This window comes from Cyanistes caeruleus, chromosome 6 (assembly GCF_971803275.1).
Source record: "Cyanistes caeruleus chromosome 6, bCyaCae1.hap1.1, whole genome shotgun sequence".
NCBI classification, from domain to species: Eukaryota; Metazoa; Chordata; class Aves; order Passeriformes; family Paridae; genus Cyanistes; species Cyanistes caeruleus.
The window spans coordinates 25840944-25859028 of record NC_141706.1 but is presented as its reverse complement, the minus strand read 5'-3'; the positions used below and the strand labels follow the sequence as shown (position 1 = coordinate 25859028).

At 37.9% G+C, this 18085-nt stretch overlaps 2 protein-coding genes across 17 annotated transcripts in view; one reads left to right on the top strand and one right to left on the bottom strand.

Moving 5' to 3' along the window:
* Nucleotides 1-18085, top strand: part of RAG2 (recombination activating 2) — a 123476-nt gene that overhangs the window by 75705 nt on the left and 29686 nt on the right. The window lies entirely within an intron of this gene.
* The window catches only part of IFTAP (intraflagellar transport associated protein), a 39906-nt gene continuing 27454 nt past the window's right edge, over nucleotides 5634-18085 (bottom strand). For 9 of the 15 annotated variants that reach the window (XM_086892287.1, XM_023927942.2, XM_086892285.1 and 6 more), the window contains 2 exons: nucleotides 13226-13356; nucleotides 5634-6716 (listed from right to left, as the gene is read on the bottom strand). In XM_086892287.1, coding sequence (XP_086748413.1) covers nucleotides 6567-6716; nucleotides 13226-13356 — 281 coding nt within the window. In that variant the 3' untranslated portion in view covers nucleotides 5634-6566. The remainder of the gene's footprint in view (nucleotides 6717-13225; nucleotides 13357-18085) is intronic. The other 6 variants (XM_086892290.1, XM_023927946.2, XM_086892289.1 and 3 more) reach the window with 1 other exon arrangement.

The window sequence follows — 18085 nt, the reverse complement described above, 5'->3', positions numbered from 1 at the left end:
CCAGTATTTTTGGCAGTCTGGATTTTGAAATATGTTAGTTAACAGAATCCTTGGTGAGCAGAGGAGACAAAGTGTAAGCAGCTGATTTAAACAAAGGCAATCTGGAATTAAATTTTCATTCAATAAGTAGGATGACCATTATTTGTATTTTCCTGATTGTTTTGACAGCTTTGCAAATGTTAAGCTTGAGCATGAAATGCTAACTGTGCTTTGATGCTTCCTGGCCCACATGCCAGCCTTCCATCTTTTTCACTTTAAAATTTTATCCAGCAGGAAAGTAGCTCATCAGATTAATGTAGTGTCAACTTCTGGAAAGCTAGTTGCAAAACTCACATAGGAAAGACAAAATCAAAAATAAGGAAAAGAGGATAAAAAACACACTCCAGCATTTCTCTCTCAAACACCAAATGTACAATCTGCAGCAAATCTAAATGGCAGAATCAAGACTTTAGGTAATCAGTAGAATTCGTCCTCTTGCTAAGTTATTCGGAGTTATTCTGAGGAGCATAAGCAACATAATAAATGACACTTACTTCTGAGAAATATGCACATCATATTACACCTCACAAGTTTTTAAACATCTGGACATAAAAGCAGATGGATTCAAGAAAACTTAAGAGCTTACTTGCTACAATTACACACCTGCTCTCCAGAAACTGCCACAAGAATCCTCAACCACAACAGCCACAGAAGAACAAACTTTGTTGTAACATATGATAGAATGAGGCTAAAGCCTTAATTTATGGTGTTAGCACTGCCACAAAATATACTGAAGAATTTCACACAAATTTTAATTTCATTTTAATGGCTTGCTCAAGAGATAACTGTGTTGTATATCCACAGGAATTACAAAACGATTACACTAATTTTTCAGTAGGGCACTCAAAGGCTTTCAACAAGAATTGCATGAAGTCAACAGAACATTTTAGTATGGTTCACTCTCCAGAAAAATAACATTTTTCATTTAATTCTACTATCTTTAGGGTCCTTTTATCCATTATCTTATTAATCTTATTAATCTCATACAGATTGCAGTTATGCCAATTTTCACATTTCATTGGTTCTTTTTATATAGGCAAAACCCCAAACCTTACTGCTTTGGGTTTTTTTGTCCAGGTCAGAACTATGTGGTTGATAGAGAAATGCATGGCTAGTGATTTTTAAAGTTAAGCATCTACTTCCCCAAACTTTGGGAATAATCAGATCAAAGAAAGCTTTGAATATATATATAGAGAGAGTTTCTACAATCTGAAATTCAGTGTGAAGTTAGATTCAAGAATCTTATTCAAATCTATCTTTCCTCATTCTTTTGGAATGTTTATGTGGAGAGATGTACTGAACAAGCCACCACAGAGTACATAAAATTATAGATCATAAATCAGGGGAATTTTATTATCCATCCTTTTTGGAAGTGCTGTAAATGAGACAAATATTTCTGCATTTTCATAAGGCGTTAAAATTGATTTCCATTTTAACTGTGGGGCACTGCAATTGCAAATAAAGTAGCTTGTCTATAAAAATGACAGCACCTTTTAGCACTTTCTTTTCTTCTTACAAACTTGTCACAGACAAGCACTAAAACCATTTTCAGTCTCATTTGTGGTATTTCACAACCCATACACCTGCAATGTTGGCTTTCAGTATCTTGCCAGCAAAACACAAGGTGCCACCTCCAACAGCCAGCAATCACTAACTTACAGAACTCACTGTCTTTTGAGATGTTCTACAACTTAACACCATTACAGAGAAAACTGTCTGCCTAGCTTTCCCAAGGGATGTGCAGGCATTTAGCACCTGGGAGAGCTGCATGTGCCCAGGACAGCAAAGGCAGGCGGCTCTCAGGAGCCCGGGACAGCTGTGCTAGCCCACCTGTGCTAACTGACAGCTGGCCACAAGAAAGAGCTCCACGCTGGGAATGCCCTGGGCTGGCACTGCGGGCAAGGAGCCGCTTCCTGAGGCCAGCAGAACCCTGAGCAGGGGGCCTCACTTGGCCTTTGGGAACGCAGGGGCTGAGCTCCAGCCTGGGAAGGGGTGTAGTGAGCTCAGCCCAGGAAGGGAAGGCAGTCCAAGGCACGTCTGCCCCAAGCCCCGTCAGCCACATGTCCAGCAGGAGCACATCCACTGCTGATGTGACACGCATCTCTGCTGAACAGAGGTGAACAGGCACACTCGGCTAAACTGCACTGGAGTGTGCACAGAGCCCCAGCACAAGGCTCCTGCTTCAGCTTTGGCAGGAACTGAATTGTCCCAGTCTCTCTGCAGGGCTGGGAACACTCGCACCTGGTGGGACCGGGCTACTGCTTAGACTCCCAAGTAAAACTGGAGGTAGAGGACAACAGGATATAAAATCAGCCTGCTATCCAAGCAGACACTTTTACACCAAATGTCTGTTTACCCGCACTATGATGTAAATGAAGTTGCTGAGCAACCAGGAATTTGGTCCTATTTTTACTTCTGCATTTAGAGTAGCATCACTGAGAGTCTACCTTTATAAGAAAGTGTATGTTTTTACAAAGGACATCAGATATTTTAAAAACAAGATAAACAATTCCAAGATAAAGCAAAGTCCACTTCCAGTCCTTGTCAAGATGCAAAAGGAAAAAACACTTTAATTTTTAGTAGTTATGTATGTAATCAAGTTTCGTGATTTGCACAGGACTTGAAAATATATGTGATAATTTTGTTAAGGCAAAAAGCAATGCTCAAAGCACACACAACTACAAAAAGAACCTGTGCAGTATCTGAACAGTTACAAGATACGTTTTTTACATTTCATTTGCATTGGCTCTTCATTTAAATCTTTTCCCATAATGATAATGGGTCATATACATAACTATATATTCAGTGAAGTTAAATCAGGAATTGATTTGGCTCCATATACTTCCAGCTAAGACGGTAAATACCAGACTCCTGTCTGCTCTGTATGAATACAAATGGCCTCAGTGGAGTTCTGCCAGTTTATAGCAGCAGAAAATCAAGGCCAGAGGATCAGTCTTTTCCACAAGAGTGGGATTTGTTTCCACACTATCTTTTTCATAAGGTTCTGAATTATCTGGTGGGTACTCTCCATACTAAAATTATTTTCCTTCAGTGGCACTGTGTGTATACAAGTGTATACCTGGATACCTCTGTGCATTAATAGAAATATACTATGTTATACCCATAACAATGTCTGAGTCAGATTTGCCTGCACATCTTTTCATTTCTTCAGTCTTTATCTCATTCTTCCACATTATTTCAACAAATAATTACCGTTCCTTTTACAGTCATGAGAAATGAACATTGACCCTGAAATGTTAACAATATCCACGCTTTCACCTCAGCCAACCAAGGAAACAACCCTTCAGTTTCCATCCCCAGTGGAAGAATTATTTTACTTCTCATAAATCTCAGAGAGTTCCTAAAACAAATAGCACCTCCCCATAACTCAGGATCCATCAAGACTGTGGAGAGAAACACTCCTTCTGGCAACACCAAAAGTAGCCACAAGTTCAGCACAGATAAGCTGACTGACTGATAAGGATGCACATCTCTGCTGCACTTTAAACATCAATGAAGTCATTAATACAAAGGGATTGGGGAGATGCATCACACAGCCTTCACTTCTCATGGGTTCACCCAGTGTCAGAGATCTTACAGTTCAGAATCCTTCTAAGTGTGGTAGGGAGAAAGCTGTTCTCTACTGCAGCCCCTATATAGCCCCTAAGTCAATCCCAAGTAGCACTCCAAGTTTCCTGCTCCATGTGAGAGTTTTGCCTTTAATTCTTTTGGAAAACAGGAAAAATGTTTAGAAAAGGCCATAAATAGAAAAGATGAATGTTCCTTGCCAGCCCCTGCTGAAAATATTAAATATTAAACAGAATACAAGCTACAAGAGGAAAATATATATAATATTCAGACTTCAAACCACCTTGCAAACACTAAAACAATTCCAGGTAACTAACTCCATGAGCAAGTATAAAATTTAACATGCACATAAAGTATGTTCTTAAAAATGACAACCTGGTAATGGCTAAGAGGAAAATATGCCTCCTCTGTGAAAGGTAACCAAATGAAAGGCACAAGCCAAAAACAACCACAGGGGCAGGCCAATAAAAATGTAATGTATAGAAAATGTAGCCTATATTACCCAATCTTCACTGTGATATTCATGCCTGTTAACAAAAAGTAAAAATCTAACTCATGAGTGGTGTAAATGTAAGTGAATTATTCCCGTTTCTCTGCGTAAGATGAATGTCACTAAAGAGTTCCAATTTTGTTGGGTATTCTGCAGCAAAGTGTTCCTTTATATCAAAGGAAACCATATAATGACTATACTGAATGACACTTATGGAGCATAATAGGTACTCTGAACATTTGGTAAGAATCATCTGCTTATGAGAGAAGGAACTGAATGGCTAGATGTATCCCTAATGTACAGTGAAAACTGAAAATGAAATGAATAGAAAATGCACTTAAGAGATTCCAGAGCTGATGTGGCCTGAAGAACATTATAAACCCCTAGATAAGTTTTCTCATTGACTCTACTGGCAACAGGATTCCCACAGGACTGATCTATAGTTTGTGTGACCCAAGCTTTTCTAAAAAAAACACACACAAGAAGCACCTAATTCACCTTACACGAAGCCACAAATGTTCACCCTTATGGCTGATTCTTTGTCTGCAGGATAGCAAACTCTGTTCAGAGGGGTCTTTCAGACAGAAGGTTCCTTACTTTATCTTTGGTATACATACATATGTTAATGAGGTTGTCTCCCTTATTTTTCTGTTGAAGCTTTCAAAGACTGACCTTGCTGTCATTATACAGCACTTCTCCATTTCATTCTCCCAGATTTGTTATGGAGCTCTTCCAGAGCTTACTTCTTATCCTTCTGATTTATACACAGTATCTGTGTCCTTCAGAAGAAGATGAATTAGATCTGTTCAGAATTTTTTAACTTTAAGGTTTCACCGGAAAACTCCAGTTGGATCTAAACCATTTAATTTAAAACACCTTGGGTCCAACAAAACACTTTATTGAATTGGAATAAATTCACATTAAAAAAAAGTTTCAGAAAACCCAGCAGAATCTGCTACACATCCAATTGCATTTTACAAAAGATTTTAGCTACAGCAAAGGCATCTTTTTGAGTGTAGGTATTAAAATAAATTCTCATTATCTTCTACCAGCAAGGTCCTATACAAACCAGTTCTTCTATACAACATACTTGTAATTTTGTATCAGTCTCCTTAACTATCTTCTGTGAGAGTTTGTTCCTTTCTGTTTTTTTGAGGTTTTTTTGGGGGGGGGGGTGGGGGGGGTTGGGTTCTTTTTTTGAATCTCACTCTTAAATTATATCCCCTAATCAAGGTAAATACCACTCATCAAAACCAATCCTATTCAAATTTCAGTGGAGCATGATTATGATTTACAAAATCACTGATCCAGAAAATCTCCTTTGGAACATCAGAAAACCTTTCTTTGCTTTTATAAATTACTGACAATGAAGCAGCCAACCAGCCACAGAAAATTCATCCACAGCCTTTGAACAAATCTATGGTTTGGTGCCCTGTCAGTCTGCTCAGGCACTCTTCCCATATTTGTCATGCTAATCACCCACTTCAGAAATAATAGAGAGAGGTCAAGGACAAAATGTTGGTCAGTAAACTTTAGTGAATGCAGTTATACCAGATAAGGACCAAAAATACAATGCAGCATTGTGATATTAAACCAAGCCTCAATAGCAAAGCTTCTGCAGTTAGCTGAAAACAAAGGACTCCAAACTCTTCAGAAAAGAAGCACACAGTATCTTGTGTCAAAGATACACACTGTTCTCTCCCACCCATATAGCTGACCTTTACTCAGCTCCAGCTTGCTCTATTTCAGTGATGCAGACTGTAAGCTATAAGCTGTTATTTGGAATCATCTGTGAAAAAATGTAAAATCTGACAGCCTTTCAATGCCAATTCCTTTAATGAATGAGATCGCTATTTTTTTCTCTGTGTGGAAGAGGGGGTGGTTTGAGCAGTTGCTGTTTTAATTTTAGGAGTTGTATCATATGAATTTTGATCAACACAAAAAGTTTGTTGGAAACAGGAATATTTATTTTTTGCAGAACTAATCAGTTCTACAAATTTGTAAGAAATCAAAAGACAAAGAAAAGACAAAGAAAAAAATACTCCCAGATTTATTCACTCATGTATCTCTATACATTTAAGGAGTTCATAGACTGATTTGTCAGCTATTAAGAAGCTCTTAATTGCATTACTGAAAGAATGAGGTAAAAGGCAGCTTCAGGACCAGCTTTGTACTACTCAGAAACTGAGTCAGTAACAGATACAAGCAAGAGTAGCCATGAAGCTATTCTGAAATCCAGCAGCTTGTTTTGTTCCTATGGAGAAGTCATGCCAGCGCACCTATCCTGAGCCAGTAGAGGATCCAAGGCACCTTGACAGAATAAATCTCAGGATGCCATTTACTGGCCATGCAGATAAGAACACTAAAGGTACAATAAGGAGTTACATTCACCTCATAAAAAGGTCATTCCAACAGCCCTGCACGGAACACCTTTGACTCTGCCTTCAGCTCATGCAGATTTGACATCTGTACCCATTTCCTCTTCAGACAACTCTAAAATGGCCTTCAGCTCAGCTTCAGAGAACTTAGGGGTCAGTGCCACATTGTCATAATCAAATTCTTCATCAAGTGAGAATGGTTGAACATCATCACCCAGTAGCTGTAATGAAGAAGAACACATACATAAATAATATTGCTGCAAGTGATAATAAGGAAGCTCAAAATATAAACTTCTAATTAATATTTAATTAAACTATTTTTTTCTGACTCTAACACTCTTAGCTGATTAAGCTCTTTTTAAGTAAAAGAATAAATTCAATTATTCAATTTGACCTAATTTAAGCCATTTAATGTGCCCCATTTATACTGTACTGTATCTGAATGAATATCATTAACTAATTTTGCTCAAGGCAAGGAATGTAAAAACTTCCCTTGCACACATCTATTATATTCCTGCCACTTGTAGCAGCAAGGCTGTGGGGATATGGACATGTTATATGCAGCTATGTTAAATTGCAAAGACAGATTCCATATTGTCAAAATTCGGGGCATATTACATAAAGCTTCAGCATACATGCATCTGATACTAATGTAACATGCTTCCCAGAACACAGTTTCACTGAAGGAAAGGCCTGCAATAAGCAAAATGACACATAATCAATTTTCAGACTCCAATGATTTTTTCACCATCTCACAGACATGGAATTGACTGGTTTGCATTTCTTGCATGATAAACGTAAGAATCTTGCTGCATTTGCCAATATGTGCTTTGTTGACATATTGTATAGCATTTCTGCGTTGCTTCTGGTTGAAATATCTTAGAATAAACACTCTGCCTATAAAATAAAACAATGAAAACAAATAACTATGGCAGGCTCCATGCTGATAAGAAACTGCAGGGGGAAACGACATGAAAGGTTTATGGTAAGCAGTTACATAAAATGAATTCCAGAGCAATACAGGAGACACATCTTCACTATTAAAACTGTGTAGGAATGCTCCCTATCCCATGAGAAGTTAATATAAATTGTCTAGAAATGTGTTTCAAAGATTTAAGTACTTCAGCACCAAATCAGCAAAACATTTAAAACATATGCTTATTTTTTCAAGCTTCTGACAAGTCTCCGGTGAAGCCCATGACTAGTGATGTATATAAAATTAAGAATACATGTACTTGCTGAAAAGCAGGAAGAACACTTCCTATGATCACTGCTCAGTTTAGAAGGCACGGTATCCTGCACAATTTGATGTGATATTTTGTAAGAAGCATTGACATAGTTAATGCCATCAAGTAAGTCAGAGAAGTGGTAGCTGGTTTCCTCTCTGGTGGCCGAGTACTTGATAGACACGGCAGAGAGCACGTGGGTAGTATCTATATACTTTATTAATAACCTGTAATGTTGCATGAATAACCAGGAAATAATTTATCTGGTGTTGTGTAATTTTATTAATCATCTATATTGCTCAATTTTCTAGGGATCTGGCTTACATGTTGGAGCAGCCAAATAATCCTGGATGCAGATGTGCATGCATTTATAAATGAGAAAAACTTTGTAGATAGAGTTGGTCTAGGAAACACTATTCATTCAGCACACAAAGATTATCTTGCTTATGTCCATAGACTGCTTCAGGTAAACCATCACTAACTTTTATAAATAGCCCATTTGAAATATGTTAACAGGAGATAAAGCCTGCACACGAACTCTCATTCCCACTAGAGATAAAGCCAGCTCCTTGACCTCCTCAGCATACTCATGTTCATTTTCATCTTTTCCACAGAGCCTTGTTGAATTCCTTGTCAGTAAGATTACCAGCAACTGGGTAACAAATGCCAGCAGCAACCAGGGTTCTACTACCTGTCTTTCATTTGCAGAAATCCAAAGCACTCTTCTAAAATACAATGCAAGGCACAAATATTTTTCAGTTATTTTGCTTGCAATTTTTTACAACATTGTGCTGGTTTGGGCTGGAGTAGAGTTAATTTCCTTCACAGGGGCTGGCATGGGGCTGTGTTTTGGATATGTGCTGAACAGAGGGTTGATAACACAGAGATGTTTCTGCTATTGCTGAGCAGGGCTCACCCAGAGCCAAGGCCTTTTCTGCTTCTTGTACAGCCACAGTGGTGAGGGAGCTGGGGGTGCACGGGAGGAGACACAGCCAGGACAGGTGAGCCCTGCTGACAAAAGGGATATTCCACACCACATGGTATGTCATCAGTGCATAAGCTGGGAGGAAGAAGGAGAAAAGGAGAGTTTGGAAGGATGTCCTCTGTCTTCCCAAGTGCCTGTCACATGTGGTGGAGCCCTGCTCTCCTGGGGGTGGCTGAGCACCTGCTCACCCGTGGGAGGCAGTGAATTAACTCCTTGGTTTGCTTTGCTTGTGTGCACTGCTTCTGTTTTCCCTATTGAAATGTCTTCATCTCAAACCATGAGTTTTCTAGTTTACCCTTGTGATTCTCACCCAATCCTGCTGGTGGGGTGCAAGTGAGTAGCTGTGGGGCTTGGTGTCTGCCCAGGGTTAAACCACGACACACATCTAAGGTAACTGAGCTAAGAAGAGTTCAAACTACAGTAAGCCTTCAAAGGGATTTTACAAAAGTAAATCTATCTTCCTCTGTCAACAGAGTTACAGAAAGTATACACACATCCACTCTGACCTTGTCTTGGCCTTCATGTCATTCTAGGAACATTTTATGCAGACACAGTGAAATACTGGAAAAACTTCTGTTTACAAAACTCAACCTCAAAATGATAACTGAAATAAGATGCCAAAATAAAACATACCCGACTTCACCCTGTTAACAATTTCTCTGTTACCCACTCATTGCACATTTGAAAAGTTTATTCACACTGCATATTTATCAGTGTGCTTCATCTCTCAAATGAGTACTCAAAGCATTAGGGATTCCTTTTTTTCTTCTTCTCCCAAGAAGCCATTGACTTCAAACTTCCATGAAGACAAGCAATCTAAAACTTATATACTGCAAACTGCAATTTTTTTCTATGTCAAAAGGAAGACATTTTACAATAGAACACTGAATTCTCTGAGCTGATCAAGTTATTATCTTGTTATTTTTGCCTAAGGAGCTGAGAGAAATATGTGATTTTCAGGTGTCTAATTTAACATCTAATTGAAATCTTTTTGAGCGCTCTCTGGGACTAGAATCCTGCTCTATTAGAAAACTGCCAGTTTGCTTAAGGTTGCTTCTGTGATTTACTCTCTGAAGAAAAACACTTTCATTTACAGTTCTTGCATGTCCAAATTAAAGGAGAGAAAGAATGTAATATTCATATTAATAACTCAAATATTTTGCTAGGGGTTGTTTTACAAAGTAATACTGTAAATAAAATACCTTAAAATTGACATTTTCAAAAGTCTATTAATAATTGGCAGTTCAGTTCTTTTATTAATCTGTGTGGAGTTACACTTAGGTGAACAGCTTGCCTCCATCCTTCTAAAACTTACATTTCTGTGTAATTATGGTACTCTATGATTTACTTGTTCAAATGATGTAGAGCTTGCATGTACACTCACCAGTGATTTCATTGCACGCTCAAGGGAAAATTTACTAGTTCACTAACAGTAAATAAAAAAATAAAAATAAAAAAGAAGTGTGTGGGGGAAGGCATATATGCTTTAATCTCATATAAGCTTAGTATATCCTGGGATAAAAAAGTTTGTTTGAGCTTGGGGCATTGCACTAGAAGTCAATAAATCTTGGCCAGTTTTCCACTTCTGCTTCATCATTCTGGACAAGTCATTCAATCTCTTTGTCTTTACTGGCCTTTGAGAAGATATAACTCTTCCATCTTCTTTGACTTAGTCAATCCTGTCTTTAAGTTCCCCTGTCTTCTTGCTGCATTTATGCATAGCCTGTAGCAGAAGCAAACCTCAGCTGAGGCCTATCAGTAAAACCTTAGCCAAAGGAACTCAATGGAAGTTGTATTTTAGGGCATAAATGCTGCCATGCCACAGATTAAGATAAAATGACAGACATGCTAAATTCTTTTTTGAATGCTCGAACTACAAAGGAGAATAGAAGGGCAGAATTCTTCTTTCCCAATCCCAGGCATACAAAAGTTAGGTTTCTAGACTAAGGTAGTCAATTAGCCAAGCCCAGTCCGAGTTTGTGGATGGAGATATATTACATTTCACAACAAATTCCTACAGCAAGTAGGATTAATCACTTACTGGAGTTGCTTATCTCTGCCTCTTGGTGACTGGAAGAATAAAACTACATTTAAAGCTGAAGTTAGGTGAGATGAATCCCACTTTGAAAGCATGTTTATAGCAAGTGGATGGAAAATATGCATCAACTGCACTCATGTGTATGCAGAGAGTGAAAGAAGAACGAATAAAGACGCAAGGAAGCAGGCATTAAGACATAAAAATGCTTTCATATCTTTTATGAAAGAATATATTAAGTAGAAATAAAGGAGAAAATAAGTTTCTGGGTAGGGGAGGGAAATGTTCTGTGATAATGTACTTCAAACATAGAATGAATGCTGGCTCAATTTGCAGTGGCCTGTGGGAGGTCATGTATGCTCTGCTGCCAATATTGAAATCCTGAAATACATTTACGTCTAAAGGAAGAAAAGAAAGATGAAGCAACACTGGTAGACAACACAAATACTTTGCTGTGTCATTCACTAAACCACTTCCTAACACTTTTTGACAGAAAAGCATTTTCAGGGAGACAAGTTGTTCTTTAACAATTATCCAAGTTATAAACTGGATCTTAGAAGAGCATCTTTTTTTAAACTTTCCCTAGCAATATGTTGAGAGATACACAATTTACCCTAAAGTGCCTCACAAGTGTTTCCATAGCATAGACATTTGTCATCCTGCTATTTTTCATACAGAATGGTCTTCCATTCTCTAAAAAAAACCAATTAGGTAGCCCCATTATGTTGCCCTTCCCTAACAGATTTGTTTTGATGGACAGAGAACAGTCTCATTTTAAAGCAGAGATGTCTCCAGGGAAAATCTTTTTCTCTTTCTAAACTAGTCCTGCCATAAGCAATGCAAGACTTAATTTTCAAGGCAATGACAATTTGAAGCACTGAGGGACTTTAAAATGGACCTGTTCAGTCTTGACAGTTCTAAAAATCAGGCCACAGTTATACTATCTAAATGAAGGCAAAAATATGTTTATAATTTAGGGGAAAGACTGTCTTCATTTTAAGTAGCCTGGCACCTACCAAATGGTTGTGAAAATTGTCTTTCTTCTTGAAAAATGCAGCAACTCGTAGCCAATGTAATAATACTCAGTTTCTTTCATAACCCAAATTTCCCTCAAATGGAAATGAATTTTGCATGCAGTCGGATCTTTATCTATTTTTCATGAACTATAGTTTAAAGAATCATATGCAGTCCTTTATGAACACTGCAGGCTGCTACAACCCTCCTTCTTCTATACAGAAGTTACGAAATGAGAAAGCTATAAAACCTCATTCTAGTTTTTTGGGTGTTATTTTGTGTCCAATGGATATATCTAAGGGCAAAAACCTTGAATTATGTCAACCCTTAGGGAAAAGAGTGAATATTTTTATTCACAGAATGGTAGGTATTAAAGCTTGAAAGGTCATTTTAGAACATCTACTTTTTCCCAAAGCAGACTTGTTCCTTATAGTAAAGAGTTTATTGCAAGGAACTAAACACAATTGAGCCCAGGAAAGGAGGCACCATATGCAGAGCCATAACACCAAACCTTCATTGGTCACGCATCATTTATAAACTTGATTTAAGCCTCATGGGAACATCAATAACCATATGAAACTATCAAAACTGGCCACTTTAGCTGGAAGCAAACTTCAGCTTCTATTGCAATGATCAGGCAGGGGAAAAGAGCAGTGAAGAATTCTCTGCAATAGAAACACCCCCAAAAGTTAATGTTCACGCTGACTATTTGGATAGGAAGCTTAATGACTTAAAATAAGCCTGTGAGCAATCCACACCTTCTGTTGCAGTTTGAGAAGGACTGAATTTCTGAAGGAAGACAGAAATTCTAAATTAAAGCTTGCACTGACTGTGTCTGATTAAAAGGCTCAGAGGCCATAAAGCAAACCTCTCCACACCAGACCCTGACAATGCACTTTCTTAACAGCATCTTACAACTACTCATTTCCAAGGGACCAGATCTTAATTCTGACCACAATATATTCTAAAACCGCTATTTTTTTCTTTTAAGTATCATGTTAAAGGGATCATTCACTACCTCCCTGCTGCAGAAAATGGCTCCTATATTAAGCCAATGAGTATGCCCTAAGATCATGAGATCACTGGAAAATGAAATGATCTATCATTTTATGTAGGTAAGGGTTGCTAAAAGGCTTAAAAGTGCAAGGGCTTACTTGAATATTCTGTAAGTTACACAAATTAAATATTAAAAAGCCCACATACCACTTGAAGTATTGAAGTACACATTTTGAAAATGTAAGGTTATATAGTTGCAGTGTGCAAGATAAAAGAGTGTTTATTTCAATTCTTAACATATTTAAGAATTCATTATTCATTTAAAAATTAATAATTTGACTTGTTAACTCACAGCAGTTCCACATACTACATCTATATCCCTCTGTTCTTGTGGAGATAACAGTAGAAGCCAATAGACAAAAATAAAAATACCCCAAACCCCCAAAGTTTGAATGAATACATCTGGCTTCATACCTCCTGGACTTTGCTGTCTGATGGCTGGGGAACTGGCAAGTCTCTGAACTTCGGCTGAATAGGCTTTTCAAAGAAGGGTGTACAGCAAGTCACTGTCTCTTCCACCTCTCCTGGGAGAACTAATGACCCTGCTGAATAAAAAAAGAGTCAACACTCCCACTCAATGCATAAATTAGCAAAATCCTGTTAAAATCCCATAGTGCTCAGACATGGGCAGTAAGCAGCTTTTTAGTCAGGGTGTGATGTACTTACTTGTTTGTATAAATTATCATTAAAACAGATCCATGCAGTCCTGAGCTAAAATCTAGATAGTAATACTGTATTAAGGAAAAATCAAACTTGTCTCAAAACAAACATGTAGCTCTTCTTTCTTAAGGATTAAGGATTAAGGCTGAATTAAAAACTGGCTGCAGATGCTTTTATACACAGAGAGTGCCTGGGATTACATTCCTTTCTTTCAGAACAAAGATGGAAGGTCCTCAGCAGAGATGCCTGCAGTAGAAGTTATATATAAACACCTTGTCTGGCACTGATGAGCTGAGCAGGCTCATTCATTTTCTCTTTAGCCAGAGCTTCACCACCTGCACATTGGGCATAAAGAACCATTGCAAAGCATCTTAGTAGGACTCTCACAGAGCATTAAGTAAAAATACCCGGCAGAACTACTAATATTCCCCACTACAGTGCCAGATGACTCTCTTGTCTAAAGGTATTCCATGGATGTTTGTTTCTCCCTGAGCTTTCCAGAAAGAGGTACTTGAGGACTTCCCCATGTCTGGGATGGAGTGACATGTAACCTTCCCATATGGGCAGGATTTGTTCCACAGTTCACAAATGAACAGCTTTTCTGAATCACTTTTCTTTTACAAACTTCAGCAAAACATTCATACTGAGACCAGTGGGTTTGCATTCTGTGACAGATCAGGATATGCCTTAGGTTTAGAAATATCTTCTAACATGAATCAATCTCAGCTCTGCCACAGCACAGATGTGTCCATCATGTCTCAGTAATGTTTTTATGAAAGAACTTAAGGGGACCATATGTCTTGCATTTAGTCAAAGGATTATGTAAATCTACCTACTATTTTTTTCAGCTGATACACAAGTTTCTTTACAGTTTTATACTACATTTACATTTATCTTGTAATCTTAGAATAAATTTTCAAAGCACTGCTTAAATTTTACTTAATGGAAGCAACAAGAGAATACATAGATCCAAGGTGAAATAGATGAAGTGTCTATTTATCTCTACCTGCACAATTTTACCACAGTAGTGGAGTTATGGACCTCTCATTCCCCCATGAGCCTGCACTTGAAAATAAAGATTTCCTAGCTAGGTCTTCGCAAAAAATCCATGATCAAATTCTTCATCTAGTTTTCTTCTGGGAATAGTGTTCTATTTAAAAGCCAGCAGGGCTTCGAATTTCAAAGTAGAATTTTCTTTTTAAAAGAGTTGAATTAATTCCCTTGGGTATTTAATTTCTGGATTTTTGTCTCTTGTTTCATGATTCACATGTAAGTCGGTTTATTTTCATCCCTATTCTCCTGGTTGTTTATGTTTAATTCCAGCCATCTAAGTGCTTTCAGTCCTTGTTTTCAGCACAGCATCTATTCCAATTCTGCACCAGTTATATGAGAAAACTTTCTGAAAAAGCCAGTCCACAGGTATCTTGGGCTATGTCCACACATGCTCTGCAGCAGCTGCTTTTTTCATAATTTGGGTGAAAAGTATTTGTAGGATAGAAGGAAGATGTGAATGCTTATTTAAAGACAATGGCATCTTCCACTATTGTTTACTTACTTACAACCTAAATCCACACCCTTACTAAAGTAAGGCAATTCTGGACATCAAGAGGTTTTTATCACCTACTGATATAAACACTGATTACTTCTGCACTAAGAGCTTCTCCCTCTCAACAGACCAACCTGCAGAGAGATGAGAAGGAAGCACTGTTATGCAACAGCCTGGCAGTGACTCCAAAAGATAACTCTTAAGAATTAGGACAACAGAAAGAAATTTATTTTTGCTTCTACCAAGAAGTGCTTCTCATACTCAGAATGTCAATTCCACATTTTAAGGCTTGTTAGTAATGCAAACAATGTTTCAAATTCCCTTCAATCAGCCCGTAAGAATGTAATCAACCCTTGTTTGCCAGTAGACATGCCAGAAATGAGCTTTGTCTCTCTCTATCCTGGCTGTGTGACAGCATATGAAAGTCTAATTGGTAAACGCTGCTTTCCCTGATTATGTTTAATAAAGAAACCCCTTCAGAGAGAAAAATTAGAGAGTTTTGACAGTCGTCCTTCTCAGTGGGAGCACCCAAAGGAACTCCAGGCTATTGTAAGTTCTAGCCAGTACCTCACAGCTTGTTTAGGCTGCTGCTACAGCACTACTGGATGATGATCCTAATTAAGCTGCTAATTATGTTCTCTGTGGAGGTGATTAATTAGCAACAGGAAAGCCTTGGATACTGCCAACGGCGCCATATATAGAGATAACTGAACAGGCAGTGATGGCAAAAAACTGAGAAGACATTTTGAAATGCACCTCTTATACCATGAAGAATCAACTCCCTGGATGATATGGCTGACAAATTTACTCAAGTCCAGCATACTTTAATGACAGCATGTTTGGAAAGTGAGCAATACTCTTTAGTCCCTCCCCACCACATCCCAGAAAATGATTACTAAATCTGCTGAGATGGAGGTTTTTTTGCTTATTTTGTACCATAGACATCAATTATGAGTATAGAAAAAAAAAATCTACGGGCACAAGTCTGCTTTTAACTTTGAAGAGTGAGGAAGTTCAAAGTTTTGTCTATAACTTTACTGTAGCCAAATGATGCTCAGCTATATATACACTGACAGCTAGATATACACTGACACAGGTTTTACCACTTTCAGACACTACATTTCACAAAAATGCTGTTGATGGGGAGTTGAGAAGAGAGTGATAACAAAAAAAGCTTAAAAGCTAAATTTTGCAGTCTCCTCTAATTCTCATGCTTCAGGCTGTTAGTCCCAAAGAGCTGCCTAGTGTGAAATCATCTCAAGGCAGTGTTAAATGGATTGCAGAGACTGGAGAAGAAAAACAAGAAAGGGATTCACCAGCTGGGGAGGAGCCCCATACTTTAAAAAATCCTCACTTAATTCTGAATCCTCTTCCTCAACCTGATTTTTCTGGATGTAAGCATAGGCTCAAAATATAAATGGAGAGGCACAGATTATGAAAAATAACAGATTTTTATATAATTTGCCTGAAGAATTACTTAAATAACCAATAGTTATGCTTGGCCTCAGCTTCAAAGTAACTGAGTCAATCAGGTTCTCCTCAGAATCTGTGGGGTTACAGACAACTGGGACCTTGAAATGACAAGTTTGCAGTACTTCAGTGCTCCAAAATGGATTAGGATGAGACAATTACATCCTTGCCTATGAAGCCTCACCCACACATTTAATTAGTCCTGTTTTAATTTTCTCATGTACTTAAACAACAGCACACTCAAGATCTCCAGACATTCTTTCACATATTTGGTGCTTTATTCAAATATTACCTATTATTATTGAGCTATACCTCAAACCCTGGAGCAAGAAATTTGTAACCAGTCCTGGAAAGCCCTGTTGACAAAACATAGGCACTAGGCAGCATCCATCCTATTCCTGGAGAAAGCCTGATCCATCTCTATTGTTGCCTTAAGCTCCTTACAGTTAGAGATTAAATTCAGGGAGAAAGAGAGATTACAGTACACTGTGCCCATGCTGTCCCTACACGATGCATTAAAGCTACGGTTTAGGGCAGCAATTTCACTTTGCCAATCATGGTTTACCGTGCCAAAGTCTCACAATGCAAAGCATTGCCCCTGTTTCAAGCTTTCAGCCCAGTGCCATCAAACAAAAACATCTACAATGAATTTGCATACTGGCCAAATCTGTGGGCTGCTTTTCCTACTCGTAAGAAGCAGCCACGTTCATTCACACCTTAAAAGACACTGAACTTAGCAAAATAAATTGGAGAAAAAAACCCACAAAAAAACCCTTCAATAGAATGACTCTTCCAGGACATCTGCCAAACAGCACTGGTTAGATGGGATGTTTTAACACCTACTTTCTATCATGCTTCTCATACTGTCAGATTTGAGCCAGTTGTCCTTAAGTGTGAATATTTATTGTATTAATGTACAGTTCCTAACTCAGCTAACTGATCTGCCCTGTAAAGCTAAGTGAAGCACAGAGATATTGAACTGCCACCAATAACAAGGAGAGATAAAGACTTGTTGCAATTACTAGCAAGGTGTGATATTTTTTACTGGATAAAATAAGCTATGATATTTTTAAGCTTGTTTTGACAATATGAAGTCTTAAATCAATCATTTGTTCTGACATAAGGTGGCAGCATTTAAAAAGGTCAACAACAGAATGTCTCTAACTCGTGTCATAATTTAGCTCATTTATAGACTAACTGGAATTCTTCAGAATTAATCTTTCACTAAGGTATTCACTAGGGATATTATTCTAGATTACTTTAATATTACAGACAATAGAAGTGACATAATTTTATATTTTAAATTGAATTTTGTTGCTATGGTTTCTGCAGGACTAAGATTTTACCTCACTTAGTATGAAGCTATAGAGTGGATTTTGACAACTATCAAATCATAAGTGCTATTTTCTGCACTTAGGAGTAAAGGGGAAATTTTTTAGCCTGACTCAACAACTATCTTCACCACAGAAGCCCTGAGCAAGACCCAGGCTGTGGGTTTCCCAAGTATAAATTTAGATGCTGTTCACTTTCCTTGCAGCATTTAGAAGGAAGAATTAATTTCTGTCTAGGCAGTGTTTCAATGTTATAAAATACAATCT